We start from the raw sequence: 23,564 nt of genomic DNA on the forward strand, positions 1-23,564 counted from the left end.
TGGCGATTTCTATGCTTTCAGCCGGCCGATGTGGCCGAGCGGTTCTAGGCGCTTCAGTCTGGAAACGAACGACCACTATGGTCGCAGGTTCGAATCCTGCCTCGGGCATGGATGTGTGTGATGTCCTTAGGTTAGTTAGGTTTAAGTAGTTCTGAGTTCTAGGGGACTGATGGCCTCAGATGTTAAGTCCCATAGTGCTCAGAGCCATTCGAACCATTTCTATGCTTTCAAGGCGACACGAAAGCAACTTTTTATACGATTCCTACAGCTCTGACTGTGGTGTCACCGCCAGACACCACACTTGCTAGGTGGTAGCTTTAAATCGGCCGCGGTCCATTAGTACATGTCGGACCCGCGTGTCGCCACTGGCAGTGATCGCAGAACGAGCGCCACCACACGGCAGGTCTCGAGAGACGTACGAGCACTCGCCCCAGTTGTACGACGACGTTGCTAGCGACTACACTGACGAAGCCTTTCTCTCATTTGCCGAGAGACAGTTAGAATAGCCTTCAGCTAAGTCCATGGCTACGACCTAGCAAGGCGCCATTAGCCTTAGATAGCTTGTATCTAAAGAGTCTCACTTGTATCGCCACAATCTCCAGATGTCTCATCAAGAACGATGTATACAAAGGATGGATTAAAGCTAAGTATTCCAGAAGCTACGTACTTTTCTTTATAGCATTCATTACGTATCCTGTTTCAGACCTCACTCCATCCTTCGTGAGTTAGCGCGTGCATCTTGGCCGCCTCTTTCAATTAGTGTGCGTAGTGTTGGCAAGTCTGCCGACACTACACTGACACTTTCGTTTACAATTCTGTTTACAGTTCTCTTGCCGACACCACATGGTTCTGGAGTCCGTTCTTGTGTCTTGAAAGTCAACAGTAGGAGACTTGCTTTCAAACTGACGATTGAAAAAGTTATAAACGCCGTAAATAACTCCCCTCGCCTGCTTGTGAAGCACTTCACATATATTGCCGTTACCTGGCTTTTTTTTAAATCGCACTTAAACATTTACAGACACACATACTGCTACAAGAAAAAAAAAAAAAAGAATGAATAATTTGGTTGTCGTGAAGTACGGCAACAATGCAGCATGAAGGAGCGAGATTCTGGCTGTCTATCTGTAACTCGCTGCTAGCCGCTCGCAAAGAGAATTAATATTATTGGCTGCGAGTGGCAAGCAGAAGGGGATGCGCAGAACGACTGAAAATTGGGCCGCCTCCCAACATGACGCCGACTTTAATAAGGCTGTTTCAGCACGGGTCGATACCTGGTACCTCAGAACCGCTTGTGCTGTTGATATGTAAAACTAATCATTTCATGTTATCCATATGCCGTGTGCAACAAGAAATCTAGAGTGAAATGGAAACTTCTGGAATGATGTCCTAACTTGTTTCCTCGCAGTGTGTTTGTGATGCTTTTGTTGCCCACCAAAAGATACTCAATGACAGCATTCAGCTTGGAACGCACCTCCGTTACAGACATCAATTTTGAAGGCTATGCATAGCGCCGCTACCTGTCGGAACTTCATGAAAGTATAGTGACTGAAGCGGCAATATGCCACGATGTCCCACAGCAAATTCCACACTTTTCCAACCAAAACTGGCCGAGAAAAAAATGTGTTGTATTAGTTATTGAACGCTCTTCTGTAAGTGTCCCCGAGGAAGTGATCAAAGTAGTCGACGTGGACACGATCGTACGGTTGCTGCGGCGTCGGCCAGGGCGGAAACTCCGGCGGCGGCCGCGCGAGGTGGCGACGCAAAGCGTGCTGCTGCCTCTCAGCAGGAAGTTGCGGGTCCCGCGACACGCCTGCCAGTGGACCTGCCGCCTGGCAGGCGTCTCGCTGCGCGTCGTACCCCGGTGGTCCACATGCAGAACCTACTTGTGGCTGGGTGGAGTCGCATAGGAATGACGACCCGATACTCGCCCTCAGCAGTTGAACGGAGAAGGACGCATCTGGTGGACCCCCAGGGCTCAGCATTCATTTGCTGGGTATGGGCTCGGCGACCCCGGGGGTCCTGAGCTGGGAACTGGTAGGCGCCGCCAGTCCCCTGTCACCGTAGGCTCTGGGCATGCTTCAGCGACCACTGTGCGGCGCGGCGGTGGAACGTTGTGTGTCTCAGGGAATGGGGATCTTGGCTTGACCGCCCAGATCACAAGGATGGAATAAACTTCTTTTAAAAAAACCGCAATCTCAAGGTGTGCTGCGTGCTGATGAGATGCATGGTTGTTGAGGTGGAGCAGTCGTTAGCAGGCAAGCTCTGAGGAACCTGCCGCATCTCAATTGTATAAGGCTTACTCAGGCACGTGGGGTTCTGTCTGAGTTTACCCTTACTTCCCCAGTTGCTCGTGGGACAGAAATGGATACTTCGAAATCTTTTTTTCCTCCTCCCAGCGAAAAGGGTGGGCCGCTGGAGGGTTCTAACACCCAATCTATCAAGGGGGCTCGTATAGTCAGTCCCCCTGACTCTGGCGCTTCTTTGACAAGTCCAGTCTTTAGTAACGGAATGCATTCTGGTCCTCAGAATGTGTTTCTCTTATTGAAATGGAAGGAGGGTAGTTTCGAGAAGGATTCGCCATTCTATATACGAAAGAGTTTGGAGGGAATCTGTGGCTCCTTAAATTCAGTGATGTGCTTGCGCAATGGGACCTTGCTAGTGGAAACTTCCAATTCCCAGCAGGCAGCTAACCTCCAAACTGCTAAATGCCTTGGGGAATATGCAATATACACAGAACTGTACAGCACCTTGAATTATAGCAAAGGTTTTGTGACATGCCGGGATCTAGTTGACTTTCCCAAGGAGGAATTGCAACGTGAGTGGGCTCCAGAAGGTATAGTTGACGTGCAACATATCATGAAGGGAGTTGATGACAATCTTATCAAATCCGACTCCTTTATTCTGACCTTCAGTAGCACGAAACTTCCTGAGCATGTTAAGGCTGGCTTCCTTCGCCTTAGTGTGAGGCCTTATTTCCCGACCCCAATGCGCTGTTTTAAATGCCAGCGTTTTGTGCATACCACCTTAGGTTGTAAAGGCAGAGCGACTTGTGGCAACTCTGATAAGGCCACTCATGAATGAGTTGGTTGCTCGTCTCCAGCCAAATGTATCAATTGCTCTGAAAACCACCCTGTTTGGAGTAGGGACTGCCGAATCTTTTTAGAGGAATGCGAAGTCAAGGAAATAAAAACAACCAAGCGTATCCCCTATGGTGGGGCCAAAAAGATCCACATGTCGATGCAGCCTCCCACATTTGCTACATTTTTTGCGTCAATGATTCAGAAGCCTACTGCAAAAGTGGATGCCTCTACACAGACGGAGGTGGCGAGTGTTGGCACTAACACCTGCAGATGTCAGTGCACTTGCAAGGCGGCAAGTGTTTCAGAGCCTGTAGCCTCTACTCGAATGGCAGACAAAGGTACAGTGGCCAACTTGGGCCAGTCACTGCCGCCTCCAACAACTGAAGCTGTTCAGAAGCCCAGTACAGCCATGACCACTCCCACATCAGCTCCACCAAAGCCCACCAAACCCCAAAAACCTCCTCTAAAGCAGCAACGGCAGATTAAATCACGTGGTAAACCGTCTGACCATGTCGATTTCATTTTACATGATGTTTCATCTGACTCTTCCCCAGAGCTGATGGAGTATGACGTATGTGTGGGGCAATCATCTCGCCCCTCTACTGCCCATCCACCTGATGCAGTCTCTCCCCCCTTTCGGAAAGACGGGATGAAGGTGCTACCCCCATCATAGATGGCTCCCACACTTCAGTGGAACTTGCAGGGGTTCAGGACACATGTGGAGAAACTTCATCTACTCTCTCAGGGTAGACCAGACCACTGTGTGTGTCTCCAGGAGACTTATTTCCATCCATCATACACCCCTGAGCTACGAGGCTATACACTCCACAAAAAGGTCGACCTGCATGGAGAGAGAGCTAGAGGAGGCGTAGATATTTTCGTCAGGACAGACTACCACTCCTCGCCTCTCTCCCTTATGATGACTTTACAAGCATTGCTGTGTCCGTGCACGTGCGTCATCCATTGACTATATGTTCACTTTACTTGCCCCCACGTAATGCACTTGATGAAGAGGCCCTCATCGAACTTGTTACACAGCTCCCGCAGCTGTTCATCATCTGTGGTGATTTTAAAATGCCCACAATGTGCTTTGGGGTTCTGCTGTTACCTGTCCCATGGGTAGAGCAAATCAGAGGCTTCTCCTGTCAACCTGTGCATACTTGCTGAATGCATGACAGAGCACTCACTTTTGCATAGCGACTGGGCCGTTCTCTGCTATTGATCTCTCACTTTGCCCTCCAGTTCTTGCCCACAGTGCTCAATGGGAAGTGGTCGATGACTTGCACAGAAGTGATCACTTTCCGATCTGGATTCACCTGCCAGATGCTGTGGGCCCCAAAAGAAAACTGCCACGATTGGTGCTCAGTAGAACGGACTGGACACTTCATAGCTAGTTGGCCCAGTTCGAACACTGTGCGGATGTCGAGGCGTGGTTGGATCATATTACCAAAATGGTTCACCACGCCACTGCGGCATCCATTCCACAGTCTAAGGGCCACCAAAAGAGGCAACCTGTCCCTTGGTGGAGTGCCAAATGCCGCTCTGCAATCAGGACAAGGCGAGCAGCTCTGCGTAGGTTCCAGTGTCAGCCAATTGCTGAAAATCTTGCAGCCTTTCGGGTGGCGAGGGCAAAATGTCGCCGAATTATTCGAGAGAGCAAAAAGAGGTCGTGGCAACAGTTCCTGAATACCATTAATCGTTCCACCAAAAGTTCCATTGTGTGGGAGACCATCAAGAGAATTTCTGGGAGAGGAGGGAGGTGCCCCATGGCTGCTGTAATGAATAACGGCAGTCCTCACACGGATTCACGAGACATTGCCCGGACAATAGCAGCGTATTTTGCCACAGTTACTGCAACAGCCAGTCAGGATCTGGGTTCCCAGCGCCATAGAGCGGTTGCTGAGAGGTGTAGTTTGGACTTCCAGTCCACCTCTAATGAAGTTTACAACTGCTAATTCTCCATGTGGGAACTGGATTCTGCATTGTCTACGGCTCGTGACACATCCCTTGGTCACGACAGTATCAAATACAGTATGCTACAGCACCTCACAAGACGCAACAAAGATATCCTCCTCGCGCTTTTTAATGCCGTTTTGGCGTCAGGTCGCTTTCCTGACTCGTGGCGTGAAACAGTTTTAATTCTTCTTGTAAAACCTGGGAAAGACCGCACATGCTCAGGTAGTTACCATACTGTTGCATGGGAAAGATCTTGGAGCGGATGGCCGACCGAGGCCTTGTCTGGATCTTAGAATCCTGGCAACTTCTTAATCACTTTCAGTGTGAGTTCAGGAGGTTTCGTTCCACGTTTGATAACCTTGCCCTCCTGGAGGAGGCTATACAACAAGCTTTCCTACGCCATCATCACCTTCTAGGTGTATTTTTTGACATCGCGAAGGCCAACGATACTACTTGGAGGCGTCTCATCCTGGAGCAGCTTCACGAATGAGGTTTTCGTGGTTGTCTTCCCAATTTTATTCAGTCTTTCCTCTCGCCACGATATTTTAGACACCGAGTTGGTGACGTCCTGTGTGATCGCTTTGAGCAGGAGAACCGTGTCCCTCAAGGTAGCGTTTTCAATGTGACTGTGTTTGCCATAGCTATTACCAGTATTACGTCTGCAGTGCAAAGTCCTGTTCAGTGTTCTTTGTTTGTGGATGACTTCTCTGTGCTTTTCTCCTCTTCCAGCCTTGCCACGACAACACGTCAGTTGCAGCTTGCAGCTCATTCATCGACATGGAGAAGTCCATGTGTGTTCTTTTTCACCGTTCTCATTCGATTTTAACCTTTCCTGAGTTGAGGATGAGGGACACTGTCTGTTTTTAAAGACACAGTGAGTTTCTGGGGCTCATTTTTGATTCCAAGCTTATGTGGTTACCACATCTTAGAGACCTGGAACAATTGTCACTTAAGGCTTTAAGTATTTTAAAATGTCTTAGCCACAGTATACGGGGAGCAGACAGGACTTGTTGCTCCATTTGTGCGATCTCGGCTCGATTATGGTCGCACAGTGTATGGGTCTGTAAGATCTTCTTATTTAAAGATGTTGGCCGTTGTGCACCATGAAGGGATTAAGTTGACCACTGGGGCATTGAGAACAAGCCCCATACCAAGCCTCTGTGCAGAGGCCGGTGAACCGCCCCTTCATATGCGGCAACGGTTACTTACGGTGCGCCAAGCGTATAAAACTATGTCCACACCACACACACCTGCATCCCATACCATTGCTCAGCTTCCTCGGCACGGCTTTTATATAACCGGCAACGAGCAACGAGGCCCTATGGGATTCGCGCACAGGACTGCCTTTTTGAGATGGATAAGGCTGATCTTAATGTTTTACGTCGAGGTTGGAGTAGATTTCCACCTTGTCTCCTCCAGAGACCCAGACTTATTTTAGATCTGACTAATTTTAAGAAAGATAGTACGCAAGATTTTACATTCCAATTTCTGTTTTTTAACATTTTAGATGTGCATCACGGTTTTACCATGTACCCAGCTGAGGAGGTGGTCCAGCTGATATATGACCACTGTACTTGCTCCAACGGCGGGGTAAGCAGGTGTCGTTCTGCTGGGTGCCAAGTCATGTAGGAAAACGGGGCAATGAAAAGGCCGATCGGGCTGCCAAGGAGGCCTACAAAGAGTAGGATGTGGCAGTTTCCTATTCCATTGCAGTCTGTCATTTCTGCCCTCCAAAGGAAGTGCATGCAGTTGTGGGACGAAGAATGGCTGGTGGTGGTGGCCAATAAGCTGCGATTGGTGAAGTCAACAACTCAGCCGTGGCGTTCCTCCTGCCGGTTGCTCAGGCGGGATGAAGTGACCCTCACGCGTCTTCGGATTGGGCACTGTCCTCTCACACATAGGTTTCTCTTGCGGTGGGAGGATCCCCCGTTTTGTGATGCTTGTGGTGTACACATCTCTGTCCACCACACTTTAACGGAATGAATTTTATACCGTGATGCAAGGGCAGAAGCAAAAATTGGTGGGGATCTGCCCTCTATTTTAGGTGATGATGAGACAAGTGTAACTAGGGTTTTGAAGATTGGCAATGTGTCTGGACTCTGGCCTAAACTTTTAAACTGGAGGTTTTAGTGTATTGCACAGTGGCTGGCTCTCCCTTTTTTCTTGCGATCTACCTGCCACTACCATCTGCTATATTGTGTTAGCTTCTTCCACCAATTTCTTCCTGTGTTGTCCATGTTTTACTGCTGACGCCATGCTTCGTCCCATGTTTCGGTGTGGGTACATAGTTTTCCAACCTTTGTTACCTGTGTTTTACGGTCTGTTTTATCTTAATACTCTGGGTATTTTCTTGACACCCGTATCAATCTGTTTTTGAGCGGGCGCTGAAGACCTTGCCGTCGTGCGCCCTTACAATCCTCTCCATCCATATATTCATGCATCTGATGGCTCGTACCTGATGAAGTGTTGAGTGCAGCTTTCGAAGTTCGGCAGTGGCGTTGGTGGGCTACTGTTCGCTAGTTATTAATGTTTAACGTATCTTGCACGATCGAGCGAGACGACACACTGGTGATACATAGGTGCACCATATACTCTTCATAAAGAAGAAGACAGCGCATATAAGAAAGAAGACATACTTCACCGATAAAAAACATGTGGTTTACAACTTAAAAATAAATCATATACTCTGAAGCACCAAAGAAACTGGTACAGGGATGCGATTTAAATGCAGAGATATGTAAACAGGCAACGCCTGTATAAGACAACAATTGTCTGGCGCAGTTGTTAGAGCGGTTGCTGCTGTTACAATGGCAGGTTAAATGGTTCAAATGGCTCTGAGCACTATCGGACTTAACATCTGAGGTCATCAGTCCCCTAGAGCCCTAGAGCCAGAACCGCTCGGCCACCAGCGGCCGGCGAAGACAGAACATACCGGTTAATTACAGAATAGAGAACTTCCTAATGATGTCGCCAACGACACAAAAATAAACGTACCAAATCAAAAATAGATTTTTCGTCAAAAGTATTACAGTTGTATTTATTTGATGATTAATTACAGCGGCAGCTGATTTCCTTTGTTATAAGCTCAAATTTTGTTTCGGAGCTCAAAAAGTGGACACTTTGTAGATTTTCATTAAATCCGCACGGACATAATTTATTTCCTGAAAAAAAGAGGACATGTCCGGGAAAAAGAGGACGTATGATAACCCCAATAACACAGTGAATTCTCATTTGGGAGAACGACGCATCAAATCGCCGTCCAGTCATGTACCTCTAGCCTTCCGTAATTTCCTCAACTCGCTTAAGGTGAATGCTGGCATGGTTCCTCACGAATACAACAGCCGATTTCCTTCCCGGTCCTTCTCTAATCCGAAACTATGCTGTGTCTGCTATAACGTCGATCTCGACGGTATGTCAAACCCTAATTTACCGTTCTTCCCTTCCATTTCAAGGCTTCCACCCTCTCATTAGGAATACACTCTAGCCATATATCTATGTTCGATTTTCATTATCGTTGGTACTTATTGCACGAAGTTTCTCAGGATAACAAAAATTTTCTTTGATGTCCGTGGAATTCTCGTAAGTAGTTGGTGGAGTTAGGAAGAGAGACAGGGACGAAGTGTGCAGGGAGAGATAGGTGGAGACAACGAGAATACTCTGAGAAGGCATAGAGGAAGAAAATCAGAGGAAGAAGACGAAATTTAGAAAGTTCTTATAAATTTGGATATGATTTATGGTTCTCAAGCACATTTATTCATGTAAAATTTAGGCATAAAAAAGTCACTGGAATCGTTCAAATTGTTTTTTGGTCTGTTACTACTTCTGAACACTTCAGTATTGCATTTTTTTTTCATTTTTCTGCAGTTCCTCGTGCATGTGGGAGTACTGAACTTCGCAATTACTACGATCTGGCTACCGCTTGTGATGTTCCTGACGGCAAGAGCAGACATTATTGCAATCCTGGTAAGTAATCGTCATAATAGTTGCGAAAAATATCGTTCTCGAGCGAAAGTACAGAAACAGAATTAATCTCCCATAAATTTTAGGTGTGACTATCGTTACTTAGCATGAGTTTTAAAGTGGACTCTAACAGAGCCCTGGTATCCATGGCACTTAATTCTAGCTAATACCTTCTGTGAGTTCAATTGGCAGCTTGACTAGTGTGGCTCATAAATAACCCTAAAACAAAAAACAAAAAAAAACAAAAAAAAAGGCTCACCACGGAGGAATTATCGAAATTGGATGGAAATCGGTAGATGTGATGTACATTTACAGACAAAACATTATTTACAATCTCAGAAAAACTGAATTATTTATTCAAAAGAAAGAGCTTCACAAATTGAGCAAGACAATAACACGTTGGCCCACCTCTGACCCTTATGCGAGCAGTTATTCAGCTGGACATTGAGTGATAGTGTTGTAGGATGTCCTCCTGAGGGATATCGTGATGAGATTAGATTAGATTAGATTAGATTAGATTAGAGTAGTACTTGTTCCATAGATCATGAATACGACACTTCGTAATGATGTGGAACGTGTCAGGTTAATAAAAGGTGTATATACAAGATATTACATTACACAAAATATTACATGACACTCAATTATTTTGTGGGGGTTGGGAAATTACCCACTTACTATATCCAAAAATTTATCTTTTAACTTCCTTTTAAACGCTATATGGCTATCTGTCAGACTTTTGATGCTATTAGGTAAGTGACCAAAGACTTTTGTGGCAGCATAATTTGCCCCCTTCTGAGCCAAAGTTAGATTTAACCTTGAGTAGTGAAGATCATCCTTTCTCCTAGTGTTGTAGCCATGTACACTGCTATTACTTTTGAATTCGTTCGGATTGTTCATAACAAATTTCATAAGTGAATATATATATTGTGAGGCTACAGTGAAGACTTCTAGCTCTTTAAATAAGTGTCTGCAGGATGATCTTGGATGAGCTCCAGCAATTATTCTGATTACACGCTTTTGTGCAATAAACACTCTTTTACTCAATGATGAGTTACCCCAGAATATGATGCCATACGAAAGCAGAGAATGAAAATAGGCGTGGTAAGCTAATTTACTGAGATGTATATTGCCAAAATTCACAATGACCCTAATAATTGTGTCCAATTGGCGCGTTAGATCGTCTGGTAGGAAGGCCCTCCCCATAATGCTCCAAACGTTCCCAACTGAGGAGAGATCTCGCTACCTTACTGGACAAGATAGGGTTGGCAATCGTGAGGACAAGCAGTAGAAACTGCCATCGGGTGTGGATCGGCAAAGTCTTGCTGAAATTTAAGACCAGAATGCCTTGCCATGAAGGCCAACAAAATGGGGCGTAGAATATGTCGACGCACGGCTGTGCTGTGAGGGTACCGCAGCTGACAACCAAAGGGATCCTGCTATGAAATTAAATGGCACCCCAGACCACCACTCCTGGTTGTCGGGCCATATGGTGGGTGACGCTTGGTTTGGTATACCACCACTGTCGAGTTCGGCCCGTTATATCTCTAAGTGGAGTAGAATTGTCTAGACTTGTATGGACACATCCCGGACAGCAGTGAGTTACCATTTTGACTGTCGCCCACCATTCGGCCTAGTAACCAGGTGCGCTGGTCTGAGGCGCCGTTTCATTTCATACCCGGACTCCTTTGCTTGTCATCCGCGGCACCCTTACAGCACAACGGTGCGTCGACAGTGTTCTATGCCCAGTTTCGTTGCCCTTCATGGTAAGCCATTCTGGGATTACTTTTCAGCAAGATACTACCTGCCCGTACACAATGAAAGTTTCTACTGCTTTTCTTGGTGCTTGCCAAACCATACCTTGACCAGCAAGGTCACAGGTTCTCTCCTCAGCTGAGAACATTTGGAGCGTTATGTATAGGACACTCCAACCATATCGGGATTTTGACGATCTTGGACACAATTTGGCATGATATCCCTCAAGAGGACATCCAACAACTCTATCAGTCAATGCCTAACTGAATAACTGCTTCCATAGGGGCCAGCCGTGGATCAACACATTATTGACTTGCTAAATTTTCCAAGCTCTTTCTCGTGAATAAATCATACATTTTTTGTGAAATTGTACTAATTTGTTTATGTGGTCATGTACACGGCAACGGCCTTGCCGCAGTGGATACACCGGTTCCCGTTAGATCACCGAAGTTAAGTGCTATTGGGTGTGGCCGGCACTTGGATGGGTGACCATCCAGGCCGCCATGCTCGGTTGCCATTTTTCGGGGTGCACTCAGCCTTGTGATGCCAATTGAGGAGCTACTCGACCGAATAGTAGCGGCTCTGGTCAAAGAAAACCATCATAACGACCAGGAGAGCGGTGTGCTGACCACACGCCCCTCATATCCGCATTCTCGTCTGAGGATGACACGTTCGGATGGTCCCAATGGGCCACTTGTGGCCTGAAGACGGAGTACTGGTCATGTACATCATATCTATCGATTTCTGTCCCTTTCGGACAATTCCTTAGTGGTGTGTATTTTTTTGTGTGTCTCAGAGTGTATCTTACAGTACTTCCCACAATTCATCGCATATACATGCACTGACAAGTGAATTAACGGACATGTCATGTCGAGACCTTCCGTACGTCTTTTGTGAGTCGTAACAAACAAACGACTGAGAAGACATATTGGTAAGACAATGGGCTTATTTCCGAGGGGAAGGGGGATTAAATATCCGCTCGGCAGCCAGATTTAGGTTATCCGTGATTTCCGTTAATCGCCTAAGGCAAATCCGGTATGGTTCCTTTGAAAAGCGACCGCCTCCCCATCCCCTTCCCATCCTGCGTCAATCTGCGCTTGTGCTACGTCTCCACTGACCTCGTAGTTGACGGGTCGTAAAGCCTAATCTTCCTCATCAACAGATTAGTAAATATGCACACTAATAAAGCTCATAAAAGAACAAAATTACTTCCAATTCAATAATTAATTTTATTTAAAAGAAGATGGATTACCAGTGGGGTCCCCAGTTCCAGAAGCCTTAGCAAATATTTAGTAAACCACATTGACCAGATCATTTTCACAAAAATAGTAACAAAAGAATACAACATATTATATTGGTTCAGGTATATGGATGACATCCTTTGCTTAATAGATGAACCACAAACAAAAATTGAAAAACTACATACTGACATCAACAAGATACATAAAAATGTAAAATTCACAATTGAAAGAGAAGAGAGCAACCAAATTTACTTTCTGGATATAACAATCAAAAAACAAAACAATAAGCATATGTTTGAAATTTACTGTAAACCCACAGCAACGGAAAGTATCATTCCCCAATCCTCAAACCACCCACACACACAAAAGAAAGCAGCGCTTCGACACATGCTCCATAGACTCAACACAGTACCACTCACCAAAGAAGGCTACCAAAAAGAACTGGACAAATAATGCAGATAGCACAAAATATTGGTTACAAAAATAACACAGTCACAAAGCTAAACGACAAAATTAAAAGTAAAATAAAAGCAGAAAGCTCCAAACCACAGCCAACAACACAACAGAACAAAACACAAACGCGCAGTCCCATAACGACTACACAGGATAATCAGAAAAAGTTGAAAGAAAACACAAGATGGTACACAATGACAAACAAACACAAACACACCCATAAAATCACCAACATTTTCAAAAGACAGGGAATAAACATAGCATACACAACACACAATTCTATACAAAAATACACCCCAAAACTGACAAAAAACAGAGACATATACCAGAAAGCAGGTGTATATCAACTGCAGTGTAACACTTGTGAAGGCACATACATAGGACAAACAGGTAGAACATTAGATGTCTTATACAAAGGAAACATGAGAGCCTGGAAATAGGGGACAAACCACTCCACATTTGCAGAACACCTAAGAGAAAATGACCACAAACCAACCACTAGAGAAGATGACATGAAACAATTAGAATCAACAATAAAAACACCTCCTAACCATGCAAGAAAATTACCACATACAGGAAACCACAGCAGAAGGGAAAATCCTGTTGAATGACCAATTACACATGCCTAGAAATTCATTATTTACAATAATAGATAAAATAATAGAATAACGTTCACAGAAAGGATTAATATAATAAGACCAATAATACTGTCCAATATAATAATAATAGAACCTAACATCTTTACACTCACTCATCCATGAACCCCTACACAGAATATTGAAACGAAAAGTCAAATCAGCTGTTGCCAAAGTTTTCAACTACTTGCTAACAGTTAGTACTCCCCCACCCCTCCTCCCCCCCAAAAAAAACCTCGTCGGCTCTATCCCCCTTTCTCTATCACGCATACACGTACACGGTATAAAAATCATAAATAGAAGTTAGTCTCGAACATATACTTCGTTAGGTTGGCAGCAAATAGGTAAGCATACCAAAGAGGATGAAACACGTAATGGAGTCGCAATCTTTACTTTGTGAAAAACAGTGTACGACGAAATAATTGTATCGAGAGACAAAAGAACAATAGTATACCACAAAAAAAGTGAGAAACATGGTGAACAGTTTGAGGAGGGCCAGAACACAAAGTTGTGATGATATGGCAGTGATAGAAGTGGTAGTGCGACCTCCAGACCAGACGTGAGGAAACGCAGATCAGCAAATCGTAAGTAATTACTTTTTTGCAAAAAAATCGCCAAAGTGAACGTTCAATAATCTAAAACTAACAAAACTGTATCGTTACAGATCCCACTGATGATGCCTTAGAACAGGAAAAGGCGAAACACGTACGTATGGGCTAAATAAAGTAACTACCAGCAGGAAAAGGCAGTTTTATTTACAAAACAAGTATTTATATGCTTGCTGCGGAGGATGGCCACACAAACAAACTTGTTTTTCAATACTGTTTCGCGAAAACAATGTCCTTTTCCCTACAGGGATTCCCATTTGAGTTTTCGAAGCATCTCCGTAGTACTCGTGTGTTGCTCCAACCTATTGATAAAAAATCTAGCAGTAAGCCTCTAGATTGCTTCGATGTCTTTCTTCTGTTCGACCTGATGGGAATCCCACACACTCGACAAGTACTCACGAATGCGCCACACTAGTATTCCATACGCAGTTTTCTTTACATGTGAGCTACAGCTTCCTAGAATTCTCCCAATAAAACAAAGTCAGCCATTCGTCTTGCCTGCTACCAGCCTACGTGCATGTTCCATTATACATCGCTTTGCAACATTACGCCTAGATATATAATCGACGCGACTGCGGTACGAAACAAATACTGTGTGACTCTTCAAGCAAGACTTAGACAGGATTTCCCTTTGGTGTTGTAAATGGCAACTAACTCCAAACGCAACAAAAGTATGCTGATGCAGATGAATAAGGAAAACAGTTCTGAAATGTTCGAATACAGTATTTGTTGTAAACAGTCTTCACGAGTTTACTGTCGGATCACGTTGGGCGAATTCCACAATATTTCTTCGGAGCAACTGTCCGCCATCTTCAGGTGGTTCAACCTTGCTGGTGGCTAGTTACGACTCCGCACGTCGACGTCCTGTTTCTAGAACACGCTCACGGTGAATGCGCAATGATTTACAGATAGATGGTGCCATATTCAAATGCCCTCTGCCGAAAGTCGCAGAGCGGCTCTCCTGCACATGCTCTGTAGGCTGCGTTTGCTAACAGTGCGGCCAGACGTTATCACCTGCGCATTCTCCGTGCTCGTGTTCTAGAAACGGGGCGTCGACTTGCGGGCACCGTCAGTCGTACCTAGCCACCAGCAAGGTTGAATCACCTGAAGATGTCGGACAGTTGCTCCGAGGAAATATTGTGGACTTTACACGACGTGAACCGGCGGCAAACCCGTGAAGACTGTTTACAACAAATACTGTATTCGAACATTTCAGAACTGTTTTCCTTATTCATCTGCCTCAGCACACTTTTTCTGCGTTTGGAGTTAGTTCCCATTTACAACACCAAATGGAAATCCTGTCTAAGTCATCCTATATACTCCTCCAGTCACTCGACAGCAGTTTCCCGCACACTACAGCGTCGTCAATAAAGAGTCGCTGACAGCTGCTCACCCTGTCTGTACGTCAGGTGGTTTATGTAGGCCTATATAGAGAATAAGAGTGCTCCTACCACACTTTACTGGGGCATTCATGGTGTTGCCCTTTTCGCTGATGAACACACGCCATTCGTGACTAAGTACTGGGTTGGGTTGGGTTGTTTGGCGGAAGAGACCAAACAGCTAGGTCATCGGTCTCATTGGATTGGGGAAGGACTGGGAAGGAAGTCGTCCGTGCCCTTCCAAAGGAACCATCCCGGCATTTGCCTGGAGCGATTTAGGAAAATCACGGAAAACCTAAATCAGGATGGCCGGACGCGGGATTGAACCATCGTCCTCCCGAATGCGAAAGTACTGGGTCCTATTATTTAAAAAGTCTTCGAGCCGCTCACATATTTGAGCACCTGTTCTGTATGCTCTGAATTTCGTTAAGTCTTCAGTTTTGCACTGTGTCAAGTGCTTTGTAAACGCGAAATTTAGAGCTTTGCCTTTTCTTTTGCTGTCTTCTGTTGCCACACCATATTGGTCGACGAGCGAATGAACAGAAACCTTCGGGCTACTTCATGATTTTACGTAGAGCCAGCGTTTTCTCACGTTATCGGCAAGATCTTTCGCTAAGGTCTGGTGAAAGGTTTATGAATCCCGTATGGATATTTTTATAGATACACTACTAACTTCCGTCTGTCGAAATTTCCGCGTTACTTTTTGAACTGAGAGAGCTGCAGTCTCTGTTTCTTCAACGTTTTCCGAATTTTCTACTAAACCACGATGGGTCTTTTTCGTCCTCATTTATCTTAGTTGAAACATTTATAATGAGTTTCAACTTTGTCCATAATTCATCTACGTACATCTTACTTGAACTAAATGATACCGATTCATTGTCTATGTAGGATACTAATATTTGATTACCTGCTCTTTCCATCATAACAACTCTCCTAGCCTTCTTGAGAGATTTACTAACTTTAGTCATAACTATGATGACATCGTGATCACTAATCCCTGTCACTATACTGACGCTGTCAATAATGTCAGACCAGTTTGAATCAGTAGTTATGGAGTGTACGTTCTGGCTACAAATTGGGTGTAACCAGTTATATCTGGTTATATCCGGTGTCAGGTTACACTTGAGGCAGATGAGCAAGTTGTATCTTAGGTCACCCATCCTACCGAAACACCTGAGGCAATTATATGTGGTACATTCAAGGTCATAACTTAATCCAATACTGGCTGCATGGTTGTCAGGCAGTACTGTGCGTTACATTCATGATGAGTATGTAGCCCAATACCCCACCTTGCACATGGGTAGGCGCCCCAGACCCAATGGCAAGTCACTGTGCACATTGTGTAAATGGGTAAGATATGCCAGTTCTGCCTCCAAGACATATCTGTCAGCAGAATCAACAGCCATATCATGCGTCTGGCGATTTCCTCATTGGACATCCACTGGAACCCTCCAGTCGGCAGATATTGCTGCATGATGTGTTCATAGAGGTTGTTTAAATCCAAGTAAAGGAAGTAACACAGATCGTCAGATGGCCTGTACTCCTCCTTGCTCATTCAAAGGATATTCGCCTTTGCATACCTGTGCACACACTGGCGAAGTTCTCCACTAATTCTGCGTTCCAAGAAAAGTAGCATGTGTACATTGGTCAACTGTTCAGTGCTGACTCATTTTCTTAACATTGAGTCCTATGAAAGCCCCAGTGTTTTGTAACACAAGGCAGGGTCCAGAGAGTATGTAACCAGGCATACACTTTGGAATTTCATAAAAATGTCTGTGACCGCGTGTGGATCGGTGTTCATGGATAATCTGGCACAGTCCGCAAAATTGAACTCCTGTCAAACGGTCACCACATGCTTATACTCTGCATCCGTTACGATAGTGCCTTTGAGTTTACTGCAGAATGCGGTTGTGTTGGGCAGCGTGCTTTTGTCTCTACATCGAATCCAAGTATTCATAAGGAAAGACCCACATCTTCATCACAATCTGACACTTAACATCATCAAGATATGCAGCTTTGGTGATATGCAGATCCTCTTGTCATACTGTCTCAGTAAGTTTTCTGATGAAATGCTTTTATGAAACACAGCAAATACAGGAACTGTAGCATTAGTTTTGGTGTAATTCGCATGGAAAATGACATGTATTTTTCACTAGTGTCAGATATGACAATGGCCTTTTCATCATTCGGATTGAAATCGCCCAAGTGCTCAATAAGAGAGTGAGAATCATACCCACTCAAACTACAACAGAAGATGGGTACATGTTATGACAGTTGCTGTGTGTTGTGGGCTGCCCCAGAGAACTTCCCCATTAGATAACAGTGGTCTCTACTTGGAGTGTCTGCCTCTCTGTCCAATGACAGCCCATATAAATACGACAATCAACTGCTTGCTCGTATAAAGCATCATTGCCTTGCAAGTCAGTCGTTTGAATCTGATAAATCTCATCAACACGCCATGTGAGTTTTTCGAGCTCATAGAGCAACCATCTCACAGGTTCATCCCTGATGTATGATTTGAAACTGTTCAGGTTTCATTCATATAAGCAAACAACTTTTTTTGCTGTTGTGCATGGTGTGTGTCATTCTGTAAAGACAGTATGAGAGGCATTGAGGTTGCCTTCACAATGTTCCACAGAAGCTAGGAGGCACTCACAGTCAGCATATTTTGTGAAGGGACACCGTTCCTTTTGGTGGGCATTCTTAAACTCAAAGAGTTTTTTTATTTTCAGTAATCACTTCCACAAGCACTGATTCCGGGCCTGAGCAATCGCATGCCTTTCTAGATACCCACTGTAGGTAAAAGAGCTGAACCGACTATGACAAAAATGGTATGCAACACAAAGTGTTGACAACTGGGCAGACAATAGGCAGGACATGTATTTGATCCAGGTGTAGTGCTGCTTCTCACCCTTGGAGAATAACAAGAGGTCAATGGGTTTGGGGTACTCAACAGCTAATTTTGAAAAGTAGAGGGCTCCAGCTACTTTATGCTTTACTTCCTTCTGAACTGTGTGCTCTTCATCATCAGCTGTCTCACTGTCGTCACCTACCCTCAGGCCTTAAATGTGAACTAAATAACCTAGGTTCTGCCTCTCGAATTTTGGTATGTTATGCAGTTTTACGGAGAATGAGATGCCTCTGAAGTTATAATGTCAATGTAGCAGCACCATCGTTTAAGATAGGAAAGTTAGATTCGGTGCAATATTTCTGAGCGCACAAGTTACAGCCAGGCACGGGCCTGTTGGCAGTAAGTTACGCTGACAAGCGGTTGCGAAGTAGAATGGAGGCCACAGGGCCATTGAACCACTGAAAAGAGTAAACACAGCCGTTCGCATGGCGCAAGGTAAAGGCAGAAGGGGCTCACTGGCGCAAACTAGGTGTTATGAGTGCATGACTCGGAGCAGCGCGTTAGCAAAACAGAGGTACACAGCCGCATATAAGTAGGCGCCCATTTTCTAACGAGGTGGATTCAAGTGTGGCAGCTCTCCTGGATGGCGGGGTGTGTCACACCACCGGCTACACGCAGCAGCAGATAGGGTGCCAGCATTCCAGTCCACAGCAAGTCGTTGGTTCGACCCTCTGAGGCCAACGTGGGGTCCATAGCCAGGCAGCAGCAGGCCACTTGATGGCTCGCTACTGCGGGCAGTTCTGTTGTCTCCCAACACACGCTGGAGCCATTCCGAGGCGAGGGCCGCAGATTTGGCTGTCAGATTGCAGGCGCTTGTTGTCACCACGATCTTAACCACGACAGTGAAGAAGCATGCAGTGGGCCGCCCGGCTGCTCTCAGCGAGCGACACTGAGGCAACGGGGATGAAGGCTGCTGAGTCGGCTGCCGGCGCATCCTGACGTCGTCAAAACTTCGCAACTGTACACGGCCACCACACTGCAGTACATTGCACGGGTTGATGAGATAGTCCTTCCACACCAAGCTGTTTTGCAGACAGAGAAGTAGCGTCCTCAGCATCGGGGGATCCTGTGACACAGACAGAGTGGAACACAGAACTGTAGCTGGGAACAATAAAACACTTGTAGATCTCGGCCAATTTTTAATATGGTGCATGCTGACAGTTTCCATCCGCGTCCAACACTCCTCCACCACACGCCAACATCTACATTTGGCAGTGACAGCTACACCAACATCAATGTATGGTATCTTCTTGTTCAGTGTGTGTGTTTTGGGTAATTTATATTGCAAGCAAGAAGCAACCATACAAAGCTAAATTCATCTGCCTCAGCAACATTCTGTACATTAGTATGTGCATTTTAGCTGCAATATCGTTTTTGGAAGAGGTATAAAACTGGCCCCCATTTAAATGAATCATAATCATGTGCATTCACATTGAGGAAGAGCATATGGCTGAGTCACTTACCAGATCTTCTTTCCTGCATTTCGGAAATGGTAATATTTTATCCAACTCTGGCAGTGGATAAACATTGATCTCATTCATCACAACATAATCACTGAGTGCACCTAGAAAGAAACAAAAATCTCATAAGTAATGCAGGTAAATTCGTGAGATAGATAGAAATTTGAATTACTATTAGTTACACCTTTGCCCCTCGATAACTGGTGTCATCCCCCCACAAGCTAACACTTGAGAAATGAGTAACTAGCTGGATTAGCTCATTTAATTTGATCTCCACAACAGCTGCATCAATCCATCACTCATGTTATCACCATCCTCGAGGGCATCTAGCAAGAAAAGAAATTTCATAAGTAATACGCAACAAAATATTATTTTAGAATGGAAATAAAATAAACCATTACTACTTACTCTCAGCAATAAGTTACGCTGACAAGCGGTTGCGAAGTAGAATGGAGGCCACAGGGCCATCGAACCACTGAAAAGTCCCATAGTGCTCAGAGCCATTTGAACCATTTTTTTTTGTTTGTTTGTTAAAATATGTATTTTTAATGTGGTACTTTTCAAAATACATACCGTAATGTTCACTAACTATTCTAGTGTACACATGTGCAAATCTGGCACTGTATCGACTGGTGCCATCCTCGATGAGGTCATGTTGGTGACAGACGGCTCCTGAATTACTTGGATGTCCACTATAGATGGACTGGGAGTTGGCTCAGTTACTTGAACCTCTAATGTAGGCAAACTTGGAGCTGAATCAATGCCAATAACAGACTTCAGAGTGGAATGTATAGTTGTTGGGCTATATTGCACTTCATCCATAATACAGCAGCAATGTCACTGAAAAATTCTACAAAAAAAAAAAAAAAGAGCTTTACATTAGCCATCCTCTGGAATGCAGATCAGATCATCTAGATGGTACCATGCGCCAGAAACGTCGGTACATTCTCTTCTGCAATAAAAGAAGAAGAAATTCGCCTTGAGACTCCAGCCAAATCGTGCACACAACAACACGGAAAGAAATTATCTTAAAATATAAATACCTGCCGTATCACTAGAGTATAATTGCGGGCACTTAATAGTCCTGGTGAAGCATCATCATTTCACTAAGGGGCTTCATCTTTACAGGCTCAGAACTCACAGAAGCAGTCTTGAAGATTCTAACAAGGTACTGGCGAAGTGTGGGAAAGTCTTCAAAACATCGTAGCTCGCAGCATGCCAATGCGGCCACTATTGTTCTGTACACTCTGCATCCTTGATAAACTGCATAGCCATCATATAACAAATATTAGTCTGAAACCTATAAGAGGTATAGGAGGAGCTGAATAAACAATATACAGCTTTTCTTTTAAAAGAAGACCATACTAGTTTCCAATAACCCATTTGAAACATTTGTACATTTGCTATATTACCATATGTTAAAATGACAATTCATGTCCCATCATTTTCCATGATGAAATCGCATCCACTACGCTACTGTATGTTGAGCCTTGGCACACCTTACTGTTCTAAAAGGCTTTGGCAAAGTGACGATTGGTGAAAACATTCTTAATAAGCGTCCAGCATTGGTGAATGCAACGAATGCAACATACATCTTAACCAAATTGTCCACACTCCTCATAAAAGCATTGTACATTTATGTTTGTACTTTGAGGTGTCATCGTGGAATGTCTCGGTTTTGAAGCAGCATCTCTACATTTATACTAGTTGCTGTGCGATCCCTTGAGAGGCGATTAATTTATCACACGACCGAGTGACAATAACTCATATGCTGTGGTACTTGGAGGGAAATTGTCCTATGATTGAAAATCAGTACGGATGTTATAGATCATGATTTAATACTATCATTTTCCCTCAAGCAATTGATCGTCGTAACTGGAGCTTAATTTTGAGGTGAGCATGCATCCAAAGTCGCCCTCATAGTGAGAACAGCGAAATCTACTGTACATAATATACATGACCTGAATTACGTGACAGAATTTCTTGCATTTTTAGAACACCCTGGTGATGTTCCTTTGGCCACACAGACTACAATATACTTCCTGCCTGACGGAGCCCCTTCATATTTTACCAGACGTATAAGGGCACATCTCCACCACACTTACCCTAATCACTAAATTGGTCCCAGTAGTACCATTAACTGGCCACCAAGATATCAGACCTTGTGCCATTAGATTTTTTATTTATGGGATTGGATGGAATCTGAGATGTACAAACATTAGGTAAATACGCGAGATGAACTGCTTGGTCGCATCATGAATGCTGCTGCTCTTATTAGAGAACGTGCAGAGGCATCCAGACAAGCAACATGGCGTGTTCTCTCAAGAAGCACAAATGCATTGAAGTTGACGGTGAGATACCGCAGCAATTATTGTGAACTTACAGTAGCTGTAACGTGATGTGTACAATAATGCTTTGAGATTAATGTGTTAAAATATGTCCTTAGTTTAGTTAGGTGTATGTAGTTCTACGTTCTAGGGGACTGATGACCATAGATATTAAGTCCCATAGTGCTCAGAGCCATTTGAACCTTTTTTTTTGATTGTTTGTTAAAATATGTATTTTTAATGTGGTACTTTTCAAAATACATACAGTAATGTTCACTAACTATTCTAGTGTACACATGTGCAAATCTGGCACTGTATCGAATAACACAGAAGATAAATGACAATGTACTTTAAATGTGTTGTCTCTTGGAAACTGTTGTGATGGCTACTGTGGCAGTCAGCACTGACACAAACAAGGAAGGAGAATAGTAGCGATGGCCAATGGCAGGAATCCAAAATGATCTGTACATTAAATTTTCTAATTAATAGGACACTTTGTTTCCAAAAAAAAGAAAAGAAACATAACTTCATTCGCTTCCTGTGTCTCCTACATGCAAGTATTTTTCCCACTATTACTACGAGAGGCGTTTGGAAAGTTAGTGCAAAGTCCGAGAGAGGGCACTACCGGCGCGTATCGAGGTCATGTTTAGTTAGTAGCATCTTTGGAAAGAACACACACCATTCGTCTATTTCTTTGTGTTTGGCATTAGTGTGAATCAAGGAAGTCGAGTGATTGTCAAAAAATGGACGAAAAAGAAATTCGAGTGGTGATTAAACATTACTTTATGAAAGGCAAAACGCCTCAGGGGACTAAAGAGAAGCTTGATAAACATTACGGTGACTCTGCACCTTAGATTAGAACAGTTGATAAATGGCTTCAAAATTTTTGGAGTGGCCATATGGGCACAAGTGATGCTGAACGTTCTGGACGCCCTGTGGAGGTTACTACTCCAGAAATTATTGATAAAATCCATGACATGGTGATGGATGACAGAAGAGTTTAGGTGCGTAAGATTGCTAGTGCTGTGGGCATCTCGAATGAACGGGTCCATAATATTTTGCATAAACAATTGGACATGGGAAAGCTATCCGCAAGATGGGTTCCGCGATTTCTCACTCCTGACCAAAAACGGAATCGTATGAAGTGTTGCAAGGATGGTTTGCAGCTGTTCATGAAGAATCCGCAGGACTTTAATCGCCGTTTCGTCACTGTGGATGAAACATGGATACATTACTATACTCCTGAGACCAAACAACAATCTAAACAATGGGTTACCAAGGGAGAATCTGCACCGAAAAAGGCGAAGACCATTCCTTCGGCCAGAAAGGTTATGGCGACTGTCTTTTGAGATTCGCAAGGGATAATCCTCATCGCCTATCTGGAAAAGGGTAAAACCATTACAGGTGAATATTATTCAACGTTATTGGACCGTTTCAAAAACCGAGCTGCAAGGAAAACGCCGGCGATTGGACCGCAAAAAAGTTCTTTTCCATCACGACAATGCACCAGCATACACCTCAGCAGTTGTGGTCGCAAAATTAATGGAAATAGGATCCCAACTCGTTTCACTTCCTCTCTATTCTCCAGACTTGGCTCCCTCGGACTACTATTTGTTCCCCAATCTGAAGAAACGGCTGGCGGGGCAAAGATTTTATTCAAACGAGGAGGTAATTGCAGAAACTAATAGCTATTTTGCAGGCTCGGACAATTCTTATTATTCGGAAGGGATCAACAAATTAAAACAGCTTTGGACGAAGTGTATAAGTCTAAAAGGAGACTATGTCGGAAAATAAAAAAGGTT

General features: G+C 44.3%; 1 protein-coding gene across 2 annotated transcripts in view; it reads left to right on the forward strand.

Moving 5' to 3' along the window:
• Positions 1-23,564, forward strand: part of LOC126263186 (uncharacterized) — a 269,073-nt gene that overhangs the window by 165,475 nt on the left and 80,034 nt on the right. For both annotated transcript variants that reach the window (XR_007546861.1, XM_049960243.1), the window contains exon 2: positions 8,901-8,999. Coding sequence is in view for 1 of the 2 variants with exons in the window: in XM_049960243.1 (XP_049816200.1) it covers positions 8,901-8,999 (99 nt within the window). In the remaining variant the exon portion in view is untranslated. The remainder of the gene's footprint in view (positions 1-8,900; positions 9,000-23,564) is intronic.

The sequence above is a fragment of the Schistocerca nitens genome, chromosome 6 (assembly GCF_023898315.1).
Source record: "Schistocerca nitens isolate TAMUIC-IGC-003100 chromosome 6, iqSchNite1.1, whole genome shotgun sequence".
Lineage (NCBI taxonomy): Eukaryota > Metazoa > Arthropoda > Insecta > Orthoptera > Acrididae > Schistocerca > Schistocerca nitens.